The sequence below is a fragment of the Solea solea genome, chromosome 14, assembly GCF_958295425.1.
Source record: "Solea solea chromosome 14, fSolSol10.1, whole genome shotgun sequence".
NCBI lineage: Eukaryota > Metazoa > Chordata > Actinopteri > Pleuronectiformes > Soleidae > Solea > Solea solea.
The window spans coordinates 4,888,391-4,906,872 of NC_081147.1; the positions used below are offsets into that span (position 1 = coordinate 4,888,391).

Here is an 18,482-nt window from a genome sequence, read left to right on the forward strand (position 1 = left end):
TATTGCATATTTTATGTATTAGTACTAACCAACCATTAAGTCGTCCTCTTTTTCCATCCACTTTTGTGCCCCTTTCAGCCGTCTTTCATACAAATTCATTTTATTGGCCACAATTGTGGCCACGTCCAGGATTCTGGCTGCCAAGACGTGTCTTGGGACAGCAGGGTCAGTGGATGAGTACTGTTCAGACAGAAGAAATGATGCACATATTTTACATGTAACTGGAAAAGCATCTTAATAGTTATATTTTTTATTGTACTTACCGCAAGTAGCTGCAGCTTCAGCTGCAGACCTTCATGCTCCTGCTGCATTTGTGGGATTTTTGAAGAAGAGGCCATCTTAAAAACACATGCACAAAGAAGTTATGAACACATATCAATTCTAAACAATTGTTACATTTGTATATTTGTAGATAATAATTTTACGTTGGTTATTAATTTTATCTTGCTTAACTACTTTGTAATTGTGTCCGTTCACTTGTAAATCTTCGGTAATTGTGAGATACGTGATAGTGATTAGGCTCAATCCGCAGATTGGAGGCTTCTATTTCAAAACAAAGTTTAAAATAGTTGTCTCAACATTTCTAGGGCTTGCTGAGTTGGAGGGAGGAGATGCCAGATCTATAGCCCTAGCTGTTGTGACTTTCCTGAAGAAGTGTTGTCTTAAAAAATATCTGGTGTTAATTTGCTGTGTGTGTCACTCTCTGCAGCTTGCTGTAAGTGATGCTTTCAATGACACCATGCCCCGTAGTGTCCAGTACTTGGTACGGGAGACTAATTGGTTTTCAGTGTCTCCAAAGGGCAGGGAGGTATACAATGCCATATATAAGACCATCAACTGTGGGGAGAAACCCTAACAAATAACAAAAGGTGTGTGCCACATGTTGGCTCTCCATTGAACCAGTGTTTTCACACATTTTGGACCAGTGGGAGGTGCTTAAACTGCATTTCGCATTGACCAAGTCCAGTGAACACTGCTATATGTCTGAGGTTTTATACTCCATGTACAGTGATCCTCAAAATATTTAGTATCTGACTTTTTTGAAGTCAGTGCTGGGTGAGGTACAGTTGGCCATCAAGGCTTTTGAGGGGGAGCAGGTAGAGCCTCTTAAACGACTTGACAGCTTGGTTAGCCTGATAACGTCTGTGAGTAGCAGGGTGCTGAATCCACTGGCAAAAATTGATGTATGGGCACTTTTTAAAATAAGGTTTTGTACTTTGTTTATCAATGTTGTCTTCATTGTGTCATACAGAAAGTCTGGACAGAAAACAGTGTAAATGTACATACTGTGAAACTGATTTACACAGGTGTAAATAATAAGATTGAATTGTCTTTATTATGGTAAGATAGGACCATTGTCACTACTGCTATATTTTATTTTGAGTTCCTGTTTGCACTAAATATTTACAAATAATTTTGTTATTTAATTTACTTAATTCAAAGGTTCAGCTGTTTATTTTAATAACAAATTAATAAGTTGATAACAATTCAGTACATTTGAATCTGTGTGTTGCTTTGTTACATTAAGTTTTACAGAGTTAGGAAAGTAATGTTTAAGTCAAGCCTGATGCCTATAGTCTCTTCCACATGGTGAGGTGTACAGTTTATTAATTCATCAATGGTATCAGGTATCGACCGATATGCAAAGCCCGGGTATCGGCATCAGTATCGAGACTGGAAAAGTTGGACAGGCGCATCCCTACAAATTATGACTGAGCGTGTGTTGGCGGCTGACCAATTAGCGGTTAACATCCCTTTGAAAGAGGGTACCAATCTAAAACTGTGAGTGAAATGGTTACCTTTCCTTCTTCGTCCAACTCTGGGGTGATCACTTCAGGTTCTGCTTCCAGACATGCTTCCAGATTCGGGGAGAGACTGCTTCAGGATCCCTGTAGGATAGAATAAATAAATATGAATAACATTATAAACTGTAGAAGAAAAAAAAAAAAAAAATCACACCTAGGAAGCGGCACGGTTTGCCCTCCGAGTCTGATGGTGGCTATAGGCGCTGCACCAATTATTCTGACACTCTACACAGACCGTTACAACCACGCTTAAGGGGTAGAGGGAAGTAACATAAAACCAGATGTTTATCGGTTAAAACAAAGGTATTTGTTAAATAAAAGCTTAAATTGTTTCAACAAAAGGAGGCAAGGTACTAAAGGGAAACAAAGGACGAACGGATGCTGTTCAAATAGCCAAATAAATAAAACCAAAGGAGAACTCTCTAATCTGGAGCCTAAAAAAACGAGAAAGGAAAACCTCTCTAACTAATTATCTAAAAAACTTAAATACACACGTGAACAGCACCCCTAAACTATTGCGTCTAACAAAAGGTATCTGCATGTAAATCAGTATATTCACAGCTAAACATTGCCCAGTCCCAGCAACAAATAAATTGACTTCCACAAACAATAGTCGAGTAAATCACTGTTATCATACGCTTTTTCTAACGAAACAACAAAAAACAATCGCACTGCTGGTCCGACGGCTGCCGCTTAAATAACGGAGATCACGGCAAATGATCTGAGGAGCTGCTCTTGCAAGCGCAGCTTCAGACTGCGGATTATCTTTAGCTCTTCAGACAGCGCCTTATTTTTTTCCTGTAGTCTTTGGATGTTCATAGCCCCCATACTTTCGGATTTGAGTTGCAAATTTGACTACAGTATGATGTCACTGGTGTTTCGTAACATGCGCAGTTAGAAACCACTGACTCCAATTTGATGTGGGGTTTGGTAAGACGTGCAAATGTGCTTTTCTCACCTCACAACCATGTGATTCCTAGTGACTTCGATTTGGGGTCAGTAGTCCATAATTGCACGTTACCAAACGCCAGTGACATCAATTGACATTAAACTTCCAAGGTGGCAGCGTTCAAAAAGTCTCAGTGAGTGGACTGGTCGTATGCAGTTTTATTTATACATATATACATTTCTGCACAACTTTTTTCATGTCAGGGCTTCAGTACACTTGGGTCAGTACGGATAAATCAAAAGTGAGCACTGTCTGCTGCCATTCTATGAAAATCCATTGCTAGCCGGACCCCCCCGGAACTCAGAAGTTCTCCCAACCCTTCGTTGGCATGAGTGAGTATAAAACCGGTAAAGTATCCCTTTAATGCCCAATAGTAACTGAAATGATGAAAAGTTTGACTTACCTGTTTGATGCCACTTCTACTGGTTATTAGAGGCTGGCTCTTCGTCCCCGCTCTCCACCGGTGGCACTGAAATCCTCTTCATTATCTTTGAGACACAATTAGAGAATATACAATACTAATGATGGTCCAGCTCTTGAAAAATGACATACTCAATATTAAAAATACATTATAACATAGTAAGCTGTTATTTTCTAAAGCAGTGGTGTGAAAAGGGTAAATGAGTTAACACAGTGGGCTTTTACATGTTCTTGATCCATCATGACTAACAAGACAAAGATACAAAATTAGTAAGGCCAGTATGAATTTTTACCTGACAATTTTGATATTTGTCTATCATAGCATGAGCCACTTTCCTCTGGGGTCCTGTACCTCTTCTTTGGGGGTGGAAGTTTTCTGTGTCATGCGTTGACACGGTCTTCCGGACATTATCTTCAATGTGACGCACATAGGCATGCATTTTCAAACCTGAAAGTCATAAATAATATTGTTTCTGCCTAGAAGAGAAAAATAACAATTAAGAGAGAGACAGAGAAACACAGAGAGAGGGTGAATGTGACGGAGCGACTCGTCACTAATGAGCACACGCACTCGCTCGTAGAGAACAAAGACGTACACCCTCCAACACACACCCGCTGAGAGCGCCCGCACCCACGCACACACATACCGCCACACACCTGCTGTTTTTGATAGTTTACAGCCACATTTGTAGACCGTCAAAGGTGTACACTTGCCGCGCCTACATAATCATCCCGTTAACATTAATTTGGCTCAAACTTACCTCACTCTCACCCTCACTTTGCGTCGGCAGCATTCCGTTTACGTCAGCGACGCACTTAAATGGCGACGATGGCGGGACGCTTTGTGTGACGTCACTTTTTGTAGTTCCACTAATTATCAATTAAAGATGGGGACAACGATTATTGTGGCACAGTTAATTTGGGAAATCCTTTATTTTGACATAACATGTGTATGTATGTGTGTATATATATATATGTGTATGTGTGTGTATATATACGTATATATATATATATATGTGTATATATATTCATAAATCCATTCTTAACATGTCAGTACCTGTCCATTATAAGTTAAGGGACTCTGTAGGTACATATAATGGGCTCATATTCATATGTACCTATTGATAAGGTGCTGAAAAGTGACTGTATTGCTCTCACAAGGACATCCAGGATCACACCATTTTTTAAAGATCACCCAAATGTGTTGAGGCTACATTTTTATGAAGATGAATTTGAAGTAGTCAATCCTTTGGGGTCAAAAAGAAACAAACACAAGCTGTGTGCATTGTCATTTAGCATTGTTGGTACCCTATACGCTCATGTCAAATGTGTGGTTTGAGTGTCATCTTAAAACCTATGATGGATAATCTAAAAAAAGCTTGCTGATGGTTTTACAGTTGATAACTTATCAGCTCACGATTGGTGGATTTACTGATTGTCAATATTGGCATGTCTTTCTGTTATGTCGAGATGTTACTGAGATTGTGATGACTCCAAAGGTGAGAAGAGCTAATCTCTTGTTGTTAAATGTACTTGTTGGCAGAAATGAAGGATGTATTTGGGGATGTTATTACACCCAAGTGTCACTATTTAATCAACTATTTTTATCTATTACCATAGGACCTGCACAGTGGCTTCACAATCAATCTCAACCTCTGTAGTGTAGATTTTACAGACAAATCTATCCAACGTGTGTCTTAAGTAACAGCCAACAATGTCAAGTGTGCTGTCCGAGATGTCTTTGTCTCTTAATATCTTTGTATCTTAAAAATTTGATCCACTATTTGTTGTTATGAGTCTTGGCTCCCAGAAGGTGTAAATCTTTGAGGCTAAAATTCTACCTAAAGCAGTGCCTACATTCAAATGGCCACATCTTCTTCAAATATTTTCAGATTTCCATGTTAGACGTTAATGGAAATCTTAGAAATCACACTTTCGGTGTCTGTAAATAACTCAAAATGCCCTTCAGCGTACATTCCTGGTTTTTCCATGGCTGGGTACATATGGAGCTTCACTGAAATAGCTCAACATTGCAGCTGTATTGTAAGCAATAACCTATACAGTAATAACTAAAATGTATTTTAGATGTTTACATTTTTGTGTTCAGGACACCAAATCCCAGGCCTGGAGTGGCCTATTGGGAGAATCGGGAGAATTCCCAGTGATATATATAATTCCCAGTGAGATCCCGATTCAAAATATTAATTTATTCCATATTAAAATTGATGTAGTCAAATCATTTAGCACATCCAATATACATAACCTCAATGTACTGCCAATTAAAATATATTAAACTCAACTAGTTGCAGTACCTTTTTTTTCCCTAGATTTCTGTACGTACCACATTTTTCTCATGCTGATCAAAACAGGCGTCAAGTGACAAAGTCAGTGACCAGTGAGACAACAGCAGCTAGTGAAGATGAAGAGACTAACTCATTTATTTTTAAAATTCTTTATTTGACTAATGGTTTATTGATGTGAGGTATTATTTAATTAAATTATTAAAACTACTGTTGAACTATTCCTGCATTTATTCAATTTCCTCTACCGCTAAAACATTGGGCTGGTCTTGGGTATCAAGGCTGAAAATTGGCTCCACTCTAGTCCTACTCAGGTTTTTTCTTGTTTAGGGCTTTAATGGCTTGAATTTCTTCGGCAATTAACTTGTTTTGGTGCTCCAGGGTGGTCACTCGGGTTTGCAGATATTGAATATACTCCTTCTTCTTCCTGCGACATTCACGGGCTGCCTCTCTGTGGGAAGGATAAGACATTGTTTGTTTTTAATGTTTTTTGGAGGCTTTTGGGAATGTTATTCAATTTTGTTTTAATATCCAGATTCTATGTGATATTACCATCACTCTACCATCTATGTGACTCCAGATTCATCAAAGCATTGTTACCAAGCCTGAACAGGGATTTTTTTTTTGCTGCTCAGTTGCTTCCCAAAAGTTTTCGTGTAAAAAAAGTATAGTGTGCACATGCACTTAGCCCAACAGACCTTATGTTCTCTAATACAGCATTGAAGGCTTTAATCTACAACATTTAAATACTCAAGACAAGTAGCATTTTAAAAAGAGGGTGATTTTGAACAGCTTTCGTTTTGCCATTTTGTTCTTATGTCATTTCAGTGTTTTCAATCTTTTGAATAAATCTGATACTTTTAGCAAGGCTTGACTTTGTATTGTCGTCGTACAAATAATCCACCTGTTGCATCCAACTGCAGTCAGAGTTAATGTTCACCCCTCCACGACTGCAAAACCACTGCTGGCTGATCCGTTAATGTAAGATAAAACAAAATAAATGACTAAAAATAATAATTAAAAAAACTCTGCCAGAGTGTCTCTTTTGAGTCAATTTTGCTGGTCCCAAGCCCGGATAAAAGAGGAGGTTTGGAATTGTGACATAAAAAAAAAAAACAAGAGAGTGCAGCTACTTAATGCAAATTAGGTGATAGCTGTTTTTTTCTCCTCTATATTTTTTTAATATTGACGGAATTTCGTCATCACGGAACTTGATGACAAACTTTAATCCCGGTCTTGGATACTGAGAAATTGCTGATACAATACACAAGACACAGATTATCTTCACGTTCATACCTGTTCTTTATCAGTCGGACTTCTTGTTTGCGAGTGACCTCCTTTGTGGCACCCTGGGTGAGGAGGGCAGGGGTAGAGGCCATAATCATCCCATGGGCCATGGAGCCCGCCGGGGCTGTCCGGAGCTGGTATGGCTGGACCCCACCGGGGGTGGCTAAATAGTGCAGATTGAAGAAAATGAAAGTAAACGCTACTTTTATCGCTTGTTCATTTACTGTTGTTTAAGCACAGGCACTGGACTCACCTTGGACAACCATTGGGTTAGCCGGAACAAGTATCTGCTGGCCATTCCTTGTCTGTGCATATTGGAGGATCATGGCTCCAGGCTGGGCAGCAGCTGCTGTGTTGGTCTTCGTCAAAGTTTCGAGGCTCTGGACCTGGTTTGTACCACTATTGGCTAGTTGAATGGCTCCACCCTGTGTGAGTTCAACTGTGTGATTTAAAAAAGGACAGAAACCTGTTAAATTAAGCTGATGTTATAGTCTTACTAACTTTTAGTATGGTTGGATGCCAGTGCAACACAGAGCAGCAAACTGTCTTTTTCGTCTTCTTATAATAACAATTTACAGCAGACTGCACAGTAAGAGGGTCCTCAAAGGTTTTAAGTTCTTAATCCCAGTGTCATCCTCTTCCGTGAAATTCAAAGTTCCTGCGGCAACATTGCATCTCGTGTTACTTGATAGGCATCGGTGAAGTCCTTTGATGACTCAGAACATAGAACTCCAACTCCAATCTAGTGGTTTCATGCAGTTACATGCAGGAGAAATTGGATTTTACTCAGACTAACATGTTTACATGACACAAAAACAGAACACAGACACAGAAATCCAAACTGTTTTCTTAAGGTCTTTGCACACTGGACGTGTTGCGAATGTATGGTTTGAAAGTATGGATCATTTGGATGCCAATTGCAACACCCCCTCCATGCACATCAAGCACGAAGCGAGGAAATTAATAAACACGCAGCTGCTGCTGCTGCCATGGAGACAGCAGTTCAGTGAAAACTTCTTTGAAGCTTGTTATACATACACTATAACTCTGAAGCTCCATTACAACCCCCCTACACACGTCTTGTAATTGTTTGTAAATATCCACCACCGTCATCAACAACACTCCTTCTGATTGGTTAGCTGTAAATTTGTCGGAAAAGGAAGCTTGGGGAAATCAACCACAATCCGAAAACGGTTGCAGTTTTGCACTGGGCCTATGTGAAAGCTGTGTTGATTGGACATACATTTGAATAATTTGCACAAAAAAAATGGTGTGCAAAGACCTTAAAATCTGACTTTTAACATGCATGCAAATGTAGTGACTGACTCCTACTACCATAAGTCAGTTCTCCTTTTTCTTGTCTTCTTCTTCTAATTATTATATTGTCCAGCAGGCTGTACACTGAGTGTTGCAATGTTGCCCCCCTCTGCCTGAAGCTCTCTATCACAGTTCAAAGCCATCCGCCACAGCTCCTTTCATCCCTCAGGAAGTGTCCAAACATGACACATGACATCGTTGGCTATGATTTTTTTTTTTTTTCAGGGCTGTGTAGACACAGAAAGACAATTTTCAAATCATATTTGTGTCACTTCAGGATGTGATCCTAGATCACACATATGTCCAATATGTGGCCCTGCAATGTGAGTGAGAACGGTCATATCAGAATCCATGGCTGCTGTGTATTCTGTGAACAGGTGGCTATTTGGCATTTCCAAACGTAAGAGTGCCACTTTGAAATCTGAAAATCCTCTAAATAATGACCCTGATCAAGACACAAGATTTGAAGCCTATATATATTATTGTTTTCATGTGAACTTGACGATACAAAAATCAGTCCACTTCACTTTATTTCTGAACTTGCATATCTTTCAACGCACGCATGTGGTTATTACAGCTGGGTTTCATATAATATTTGAAAGGTTTACCTTCACAACAAAGTGCTCACTCTCAAATGACATAATTATCCACCAACATAAATAACTATTTACAATTTATTTAACTTGACAAATTATCATTGAGTGCAAATACTGAAATGTTAGGTCTGTGCTGACCAGTTGTTACTGGATACTTGCACATAAATGTCGCGATATTAAACCATGAAGAACATAAAAAGAATACATCATTTATACACCATGGTTTTGTTTTATTCCTTACAGTTATTTCTTATTTAAAACTTAAATGCAAAACTGAATATTAAAAACATATTTATTTATGTTTAATTACTTTTCACGGCCCGGCCCACAGTTTAAGAATTAATGCTTTATGTACATGTTTTTCCGTATTTTAATATAATGTTACACTAATTTACTTATATTTATACTTCCTATACTGAAAAGGAAATAAATAATAAAAGATAAACAGATATATTTGTATTTTATTTTCAATACTATCACATAAATATCTATACTGTAACCGAAAAAAAATGTCTGAGTCGCACATGATTCAGTGGTTTATTGTAAGTGTGGTGAACTGTTTTACGTCCATCAGTCTGGAAGCCTGGTCCTGTTGAAGACAGTGATGTCACATAGAATCAGCTCAGTGTATGATTGTTGTTGATATGATGCAGTAAATACAGTCAAATGTCTGTAACTTACCCAGACCTCTCCTGACTTCTGACTGCATCAAAACTGATGGACAGTGCAGGGCTGGGTTGAACTAAACCAGGCCGTCCGTGGTCATCTGGTGGAAGTCTCTCATCTTGATGTGCAGTGCAGTTTGTAAATGTCTGTCCCCCATCAGTGATTCCACTCAGTAACAGCAATGTTTACTCGTGTTATCCTGTCATCTGCCACAAACATGTTTTTCGGCACTGTGTTTTCTTTTCTTTGATGACGTAGATTCGCCATCATCTCCGCTACAGCGTCCTCCTCTGTCACGTGACATAATTTCTTCTTCGTTGATGGAGTTGGCTTTTCCAGCGCGACATATGTACTGTATGTTTGTCTGCGTGAGGCTCCTGTAGAAACATGGTGTGTCGCGATTGTGGAGGACTTTGCGGTAGCGGGTCGTGATTATATTATTATACATGGCTTTTTCTAAGAAAAAAAAATGCTAATATAGCCCCAGAAATACCACAAACTGTAACTTTAAACCAGTCTTTATAACTTACTGTATTGGCCACTGCTGGGCTGGTACATGGGCGTGGGGACAGGTGTAGGAGTCGCAGCAGATAGATCCTTTTCCTCCTGGGCACGAGGGTCAGGTGGCGCATTGGATAAAAGATCGTTCAGAATTCTCCTGTTACAATAAACAACCATTAGAGTTTCTCACAAAAACAGTTAATATACATCAACCGATCAAATCAGAACATATTGAAAAATCTAGTTGGGCAAAATAGATAACTAGAACAGGAGTTGCAGTGGCTACTGTGGTTGGGAATTGCAACCTGGCATTCATCTGTGCAAGGCAGATTGTGTAGGGTGCCCTCACAGAAAATGAATGAGGGAAGTCCCCAAAAGTGATCCCTTGGGGGAAGAAGAAGATGGAGATAAATAATGATTACAAAGAAAGCAATAGGAACTTCCTGCCACTTTGTGCAAGACCATTTTGTCCTAAAGAGTTACCTGTATGAAGGGCGCCATGACATGGTCTCTCTATTCCTCATACTGTCTATTGAGTCCTGTGAATCCTCACTTTGAGCTGAGATCTGGAATAAACAAATAAACCAAATATGTCAAATAAACATAATGCAATAGCTGGTATGGTACTCAAAACTGAGCTTGTGCACATGTGTCAAGTACTCGTAAAGCCTGGACCTGTTGACCCTGGATGATACAGTGGTCCTGAACCATCTGTTCATTTGGAAGTTGAGCCAGCGTAACAGTGGGACTTGTTGCTGAGGTGTGGTTTGTTGATACCTGAAATTCAGAAGAGATAAGACCATATGTGACCAGCCACCGGTATAGAAAAAGTTTTTTTTTACAGAATATGCAAGTTGAAATCATGACGAAGCCACTCTATGCTTTAAATCGCAGTATTGTGTGTCTTAAAACCATGAACTTTGTACTTGAATTTGGTTTGTTTTATCGCTGTGAACCGATTCCAAGTTGGGTATGGTGATGCCACAGCAGAGTGCTTTTGTTGTTTTTTGGCTGCAACGTCACAAAGGAAACATGGCTACTTTATATTATATGCAGGCACTGCTGTGGAGGCGTGTTACTGTTACTGCCACTTCAAGAAGCCGCAATGCATTTTTATCATCGAATGAAGATGGACAAGGAAAGACAAATTTGCAGAGAACTAAATCGTGGCAGTACTTTACAAAGACAGTTGTATATGCTTCACAGCTGATGTATAAATAAATAAATGCATAAATAAATACATGAATAATAAATAAATGCATAAATAAATAAAAGAATAACTAAATGCTTTACATTTATTTCTACACTCCTGTTCACCTACATTTATTTTATTTCAGACGGATCACTGAAACTTTGGAGCTGCTTAAGGATGACTAAAGTGTGAGGGGAGAGACCAGAGCCAAAATCAGAAGGCTGTATAAGAAGGCCCTGAAAGCTAAAACCAATTTTGGCCTCCTGTGTTGTGAAGCACTTTTCGAGCCGTGTGAGTCAGTGGCCAGGAGTTTACAGCACACCACAGCTGGACTGAAATGAGCACAGGATGACAAAAACGCAGCTTAAAATGATCAGAGACGTCTTCAGCGACTCTCCCTGTAACACCATGCAGGACATAGTCTCAACTCCATCCACAAACGAGGGCTGTTTTCAAAGAAGCTGAAAACCTCATCAAACTGTGCTTATGCCTCCCCGTCTCAGCTGCATCATCAGAGAGAACATTTTCCACTCTGCGCCGCCTGAAGACATGGTTACGCACAACTATGACACAAAAAAGACTGACGCAACTTGCCCATGCAAGTCCATATGGATATTTTGGACAGTCTGGACATTGGCAGCCTAATGAGGAGCATCATCAGCGCCAACCCGGAGAGGAAGGCCACATTTGGAGTTGTGTGATTCAGGCGGTAAGACACTCTTATTTCTCAAATGCTGCTGCTGTGCAGCACGCCTTTACGCACCACAGTTACATGGACAGCTGTGACAAATCGTTTACTGTTGCCATTGCCAAGATGATCAGCACCATGGACAGTTCTGGTTCCATTATACACAGGATGGCGCTGTTGTGTTTTTTGCAGGCTTAAATAATGTGGCCGATTCCGCTCTGAATTACCTGTGAATTAAAACTTCCTTACGGTTTTTAATTGAGAACTGGCTGACGTCTCGTTGTGTTTAATTTTCTCTCTATTTCTATTAATGGCTTTGCTTCCCTTGTAGTGAGTTGTGAGTTAAGTGCAGCGTTGAGGTTTTTTTTTTGCGTTGAGGTTTTTGTTCTCAGCACCCCCTGCTGAGAATATGTTCCGCAGATGCAGATGGATTCTTTTGCGGCCGAAAGAGAGTAGTTACTTACTGAGATGACGACATGATGCCCGTGATGAAAAGAAAGCACACTGGACCTCTTATTATCCTCTTATCTTCTTATGGGGTGAGTATTAACATTGTTAATCTACATTATGTTAGTTCATTCAAACTAGCATACAGGGATTAAAAAGTGTTGTTCATGCTTTAATAATTCAATAATTAGCTAGCTCAGTATTGTCGTTTTTTATCTCTATCTCTATTGAAACTTCTGTTTGATCAAATGATCGTATTATAAGCTGTAACAGGAGCATGTGAGCATCTGCTAATAATATGAACAACAAACCAACCTGATGTGCTTGAATAATGTGTGACTGACACAGCTTTGGGTATGAAATATTGACTGCGATGCTAGGTGAGGGTCAACAATCCACGCTACACCACAGAGCCGCTTAAAATATTGTTTTATTTTATTCGATATTAGAAATACGTATATATCTTTGATCCTTCCAACTCTTATATTGCCTTCATATATCATTTTATTTTTCCTCTGGGAACTCCCCGGGACCTCATCATAGAACCCTCGGGGTCCCTAGACCTGGTATTGATAACCATTGTTCAAACTACTACAATAGTTTCTGTCCTGTGGGCTAACAGATATCAGATGTCAGCGAGACCAGGACTATGTAAATGTGATCATATGGTTATTGGCTCCCAGAAGGGGTAAATATTTGAGGCTAAAATTCTCCCTAAACCAGGTTATTGGTTATTCCATGGCTGGGCACATATTGTCTGTCATGTGACACTTGGCATAAAACTATATTAAAACCTGACTGAGTACAATTTTCTGCAACTAAATAAGGATCCAAGATCAAGACAAGACCAAGACTTTCAAAGGGGAACCTGTGATTAAGAGTGGGAGGGGGAAATGCCTTGGACATGTTGATACAGCATTGTGTAGTGACTCACAAATCATCTCAATAGGCAATTTGACCTTGTCATCACGCCGTGTTGCATCATGGGTGTCAGCCAGTTATTGTTTATGTTGCTGCTGCTTGAATGTGCACTCTTGATCATTACTCCATCTTTTACTGTTACCGTACTGTTAACTACATTTTCTCAGCCCTTTGGTGAAACGTTGCTGTGTTTAGATACTTTATTAATCCCCTTAGGGAAATTATTCTCTGCATTTTGACCCATCCTAGAATTAGGAGCAGTGGGCTGCCACACTGAGTAGCGCCCGGGGAGCAATGGGGGTTGGGTACCTTGCTCAGGGGTACCCCATCCCTTTCGACCTGGTGGGGACTTGAACCCGCTGCGTGTTACGGGGTGCAGCAGCTCCTCGAATGATCACAAAGGGATAAAAAACCCACAATAGAGTTAGTTTTGCATCGTCCAATGGAGGTACATGTACAAAAGATGTGTATATACATACATCCTAGCTCCTTTGGACAACGTTCATATGAAGCATAATGGAGACGTGAGAAGCATCATCATCTTATCCGAGAGCCTTTATACCTTCAAAATCATATTAATTATATCTGAATAATATTAATAACATTTTAATAACAATAATATATCTGGACTCCACGTAGCTCCACATACTTTAATCTGAATGTTCACACTGTTTGCCGGCTTTAGGATTTGAAGGTCCTGCACCCAGCCGTTAGTGAACTGTACATGAGAGGCTAAATAATTGTAGTTTCTAAACTGATCCGATGTGAGATTGGCACAGCAGCCCCCGTGACCCTCCGGTGGAGGATAAAGCAGTAGTATACTGAAAGTGTGAGTGGTCATCAAGACAAAGTGCTATTTAAAAAACATAAATATAAAGACCATTTACACCACAAACAAGGTAAGCAAAGATGTCGGCTGTGCACGGTCCAGTCAGTGTCTCCCCCTTCCCTTTATTGTTTTTAAGCATCCTCATCAATTCACTGTGACAACACAGCTTTTGTCGGAGATGAACTGTGGTTTCCAAGCCCTATCACCAATTTTGGGCCTCAAAAAATCGCCAGGCGCACTATATAGCATAAATAATATTGGTCGGACTCTATCTTTCAACGGTAAATGACCTACCTGTGGAGATAAGGCTCACAGGTTCAGTGGAGTCGTCTCCCTTCTTAAAACTTCTTTGCCGTGTTTAACAGCAGTTGGCCTTCCCTTGACTTTTCCTTTACCTTGACCAAATTCGGAGGTCACCATTAGCCTGATGTCATCACTCGCACATAATGCCATCATACCACCTCATGGCCTTTTATCCTGTCATCTTATTCTTCTTACTTGCAATTGTATTCTTTTTACAACGTTACTTCAAAGCATTTATTAGAATCCCGTTGTGTTCTAAAGTCTGGCGAGGACTGGGAGGACTGGGAGCCACTGCATAGACATATACTGTATAATGGCAATATAATCAGTTCCTTTCATTACTTCTTAACAACTGTTCATCTCATCTATGTCAAACTTGCTAAGAAAAATGCTAAGATGTGGGCTGCTTCTATAAAAACAAAAAACATACAGCCCCATAATATGACTCAGTTAAAACTGTGTATTAGTCTTCAGGCAGACTGGCAAATGTGGGCATGAATGGATGATCACATGCATGAGAAGCTAAAGCCATAAACCTATAGCTTTAGTTTTGGGTGGATTTTATTGTGCAAAAGTGCTCTACAATTGCGCTACAGTATATACTTATAAGTGCTTGATGCTTTGATTGATTGATGGTTGCTACTTTACGATGTGTGTTTTTTCCAAACCACCTGCTAAGTTGTGATATAAAATGCATCTTTGTGCAGCACAGGAATGTTGCCACAAACTGCTATGCTGAGGAACATGAGCATTGTGTGAATGTAAATGTAAATACAGCGTAATAATGCTGTTGCTTCTGTTTATTAACCTTTTTACCGTCTGTGCTTATTGAAGTACTTATGTAGTATATATAAAATGAGATATAAAATGATTTTTTATCAGTTTCAGACAGATACCAATGATTGGTATAGGGACTAAGTTCATAAAACAGTCTCCATCCCTGATTATCGGGTAGAAGGATATGTAATACATAACTTGACCACCGAGTGGCAGTATAGGTTTATTAATATCTTTAGAGCAGCAGGCACAGCTAAAAAAAAACCACTCACTCTTTCTAGTACACACATTCATACATGTTATGTAGCAGAACTTGTATTTTATTTCACTTAGCAGCAGCCTTTATTTGGACTGTGTGTGTGTATGTGCTTTAGTTAGGGTCAAGGCCAAGATACACATTATAAGTCAGGTTAAAGGCATAGTTCAGATGTGTTTTCAGTGTGGCTGCATGTTGTATTCACTCATAGCACTGGCTGTGCAATGCTTGAGACACAGATGCTTGCACTCACTGAGTACATCCAGCAGGACACAAGGAAAATCAACATATTCTTAAGATATTATTTTGGCTTCTCCCTGTGGTGACTCCTAAAGGAAGCTGGACGAAAAATAAAAAGAATGGACTTGATTTTATTTTGAGCCATTTGTTAAATGTGTCCCTGCTGGCAGCTATGTTTTTACAAAGTGTGAGCCTCAATGTTTTGGGCTGGTTCCCGGTATAGAGGGTGTTGACAGCACAGTCCGTTTCATTTGTCCGTGTCTGACAAAACTATAGTTTTATACAAAGTCTATAGGCTTCAAAAACTTACTTCCAGTTACATCAGGGTTACCCCTTTCCAGGTCAGGGCCGGAAAACACATTTTAGTTTCAAGAGATTACAGCAGTTACACTGAGGGAACATTTCTCAACTACATTTCGCCAGGCAATGCAGTTGGGAATGCTGAGTCATCTTGCCATGATTGTGTCTGTCTGCCTATGAAGAAATTGGCTGGAAAATATTGCGTCAAATTAAAAGCAGCTTCATGTTTGTGATCTGCAGGGTATAGATGATAGGCTGTCACTCAAAAGGCTGCCCTATCATATGGTAAAGGATGAGAGCGGGCCTCATGAGCGTAAAATGATGTATAGCCTGGAGACAGAAGACGGAGCTGGAGGTGGCAGAGCGGAGAGACCAGGATTAGAAATGAACATATTCAAGGTGCAGCTCAGGTTGAATGGTTTGGAAGTAAAGTATTAGAGATAAGCTTGAGATGGTTTGGTAATGAGCAGAGGCATAGTGATAATATTGGACAAAGGATGTTGAAGGAGCTACCAGGCAGGAGGAAAAGAGGAAGACCACACAGAAGGTTTATTTATGTTTTTAAGGAGGACATGAGAACAGCTGGTGTTACAGGAGGACAAAAGGAAAAAGGTAAGATGGAGGTAGATGATCCGCTGCGGCGACACCTAAAGACAGAAGCCGAAAGACGAAGATGCATAAAATGAGGCCCCAACGCAACATGAGATCATATGCACATCATATGTTCTGCATGTAGTGGGAGGGGTTGCTCTCGTTTACATGCCTATGAATAAACCCAATGGCTCAATCCTGATTTTGTTACTTAAAATGCAATGGGAATATGGGGGTTAGAAGGTTAGATCTTGGTTGCAGTGTTGCCGTAGCTTAGATGTGGCCTAGATCTGACAGCAGCTGATCTCATGAGTGCCATCATGGAAACGGCTGCCGGTGTTCTAGTGGTGGCGACGGCAGCTGAGAATCTACCCAGTTTGTGTCAGAAGGGCCAGCTTCCTCTGAAGACCTTGTTCCTTAAGAGCTCCTTGCTGTTGCAGGTCCCACGTGGCCTGCCTGTGCTTTCTCTGCATCTCCTCGCACTCCTTCTCATGTTCCTCTAATTCATGCTGCAGCAGCTCATGCTTCACCGTCACGTCCCTCAGCTCACCCGTGATGACCTTCATGCAAGCTTTTTTCTTAACAATGTCCCCCCTGTGCTGGTTGTAGTCAAGCATCCGTCGGTCAAGATCAGTCAGCTTGAATTCAGATTTCTCCACAGAACTACATAGAGATTCATTCTCCTGCTTAGCTGCCGAAACGTCTTTGTCCACTTGAGTCAGCAGCACCTGTAGCTCTGCCACCTTCTTCTCCAACGCCTTCTCCTGCGTCATCGCGTCAGTCTGCAAGGTAGAGAGTTTGTCTGACACAGCTCTGAGAGTGGCCTTATGTTTCTGAATCAGGTTGTCAGCATCACTTCTTAACTGGTCCTCGTGCTTTTTGACCAGTTCCCAATGCTTTTTCTCATCTGCATTGATCTTCATCTGATACTTCTTACAATACTGGTCCTTCATTTCTCTGATTCTCTTGTCATAGTCTTGGTTCAGCTCCAGCAGCTCCAACTGATGTTTTATTATGACCTCCTTGACACTGGTTTCTTTCATGACTTTGTCCAATCTCTGATCCTCATGCATATTTTGATTGATCCTCTGGAGCTCAAGCTCAAACTCTGTTTGCTGTTTTTTGATCAGCGATGCAGAGTCAGAGACTTCCATCTTCACTTCTGAGACTGCGCTGTGCAGCTCAAACTCGGCGTGTTTCACTTTCGTCTCGTACTTCCCGATCTCCGTTCGGTGGTGCTTGTCTGCCTCCTTGCGCTCTATATCTTTGAGGAACAGCTTTGCTTTCGTCTCCTCCAGGTCCCCACTGCACATTTCCAAGAAGGAATTCAGTTTGTCCACATCCAGCTGGAAGTATGTCCTCTCCCGACCCTCCATCTCAAGCTCCTCCTGGAGGTAAATAACGTACTTCTTCAGCTGTTTCTCTGACATGTCCTCGGGGGACATCTTGTCCAGCTCTGCAACCGAGATTGCATCCTTGCCCTTCTTGCCTTTACCTTTGGGCATCGTCAAACAGCAAAACCTGTTCTTTCAAAAACTCTGATTTGAAAGCTAAACACTTTGTCGTTCAGCAGGACTTTACCCAAACCCTTTTCCGTTAATAGCCATAATATTATTTAAAACTTACAATGAGAGGCATGATGTCATGATTACATCATGACATCAAAGGTAATTATATAAGGACAATTTACTATATCTGTTACAAGGCCCACTTTATTTTGGTCTTCTTGTTTGCTAGATGAGCTGTTTGACTAGTTTAAGGGGAACTTAATGAACCCTTTTGTGTGTATCTTTGTAGCTCCCTGAGTTTGAGCTAAAAAGAAATCCACGATTATCGATCAATGCTTATAAACGGGCAAAATCCCTCTTAACTTTGCGTGCATTAATACTAGAGTTTCATTGATTGACAACCAGGGAGAGTGAGGTATAGGTAGGATTAGCATAAAATTTGATAAACTGACATATGCTCACATTTGCACTATTCTAAAAACACTATATCTACATACCGATTTACAATTGCTATAGTGTACATGTTGTAAATACATTTGTATTGCAAACCCAAATTTCTACTACAAACAGTATTTTACGATGTCACACA

General features: G+C 40.3%; 2 protein-coding genes and 1 long non-coding RNA gene across 7 annotated transcripts; all 3 read right to left on the reverse strand.

Annotated features, from left to right (window-relative positions):
• Positions 1 to 132: 132 nt before the first annotated feature.
• On the reverse strand, positions 133 to 3,980 carry LOC131472879 (uncharacterized). The gene is made up of 6 exons (XR_009242144.1): positions 3,936 to 3,980; positions 3,468 to 3,622; positions 3,158 to 3,242; positions 1,800 to 1,889; positions 264 to 338; positions 133 to 180 (listed from the first exon to the last, which is right to left on the reverse strand). It is a non-coding gene; the product is annotated as an uncharacterized LOC131472879 (long non-coding RNA).
• A 1,487-nt stretch (positions 3,981 to 5,467) lies between these two features.
• On the reverse strand, positions 5,468 to 14,394 carry LOC131472215 (cyclic AMP-responsive element-binding protein 1-like). Of its 5 annotated transcripts, none has more exons than XM_058649136.1 (7): positions 14,213 to 14,394; positions 10,502 to 10,618; positions 10,325 to 10,407; positions 9,871 to 9,998; positions 7,015 to 7,200; positions 6,771 to 6,924; positions 5,468 to 5,925 (listed from the first exon to the last, which is right to left on the reverse strand). In XM_058649136.1, the coding sequence occupies exons 2-7, from the start codon at positions 10,550 to 10,552 to the stop codon at positions 5,781 to 5,783; spliced, it is 747 nt and encodes a 248-aa protein (XP_058505119.1). In that variant the 5' UTR covers positions 10,553 to 10,618; positions 14,213 to 14,394; the 3' UTR covers positions 5,468 to 5,780. The 5 variants fall into 5 exon arrangements, with proteins under 5 accessions (XP_058505119.1, XP_058505120.1, XP_058505122.1 ...); XM_058649137.1 differs by having other exon boundaries at positions 5,472 to 5,925; positions 10,517 to 10,618; positions 14,213 to 14,393; XM_058649139.1 differs by lacking the exon at positions 14,213 to 14,394 and having other exon boundaries at positions 5,474 to 5,925; positions 10,147 to 10,407; positions 10,517 to 10,583.
• Positions 14,395 to 16,753: 2,359 nt separating this feature from the next.
• On the reverse strand, positions 16,754 to 17,890 carry LOC131473020 (dynein regulatory complex subunit 4-like). The gene has a single exon (XM_058650540.1). The coding sequence runs from the start codon at positions 17,888 to 17,890 to the stop codon at positions 16,754 to 16,756; it is 1,137 nt and encodes a 378-aa protein (XP_058506523.1).
• Positions 17,891 to 18,482: the final 592 nt, after the last annotated feature.

Bases quoted from the DNA above. Each gene is read 5' to 3' on its own strand.
- LOC131472215 (XM_058649136.1), bottom strand. From the start codon at position 10,552: ATGGTTCAGGACCACTGTATCATCCAGGGTCAACAGGTCCAGGCTTTA. The intron at 7,201-9,870 runs GTAAGTTATAAA...TAAATCACACAG, and splicing joins GCCCAGCAGTGGCCAATACA to TTGAACTCACACAGGGTGGA. The intron at 5,926-6,770 runs GTATGAACGTGA...TCCTTCCCACAG, and splicing joins GTCCGACTGATAAAGAACAG to AGAGGCAGCCCGTGAATGTC.
- LOC131473020 (XM_058650540.1), bottom strand. From the start codon at position 17,890: ATGCCCAAAGGTAAAGGCAAGAAGGGCAAGGATGCAATCTCGGTTGCA.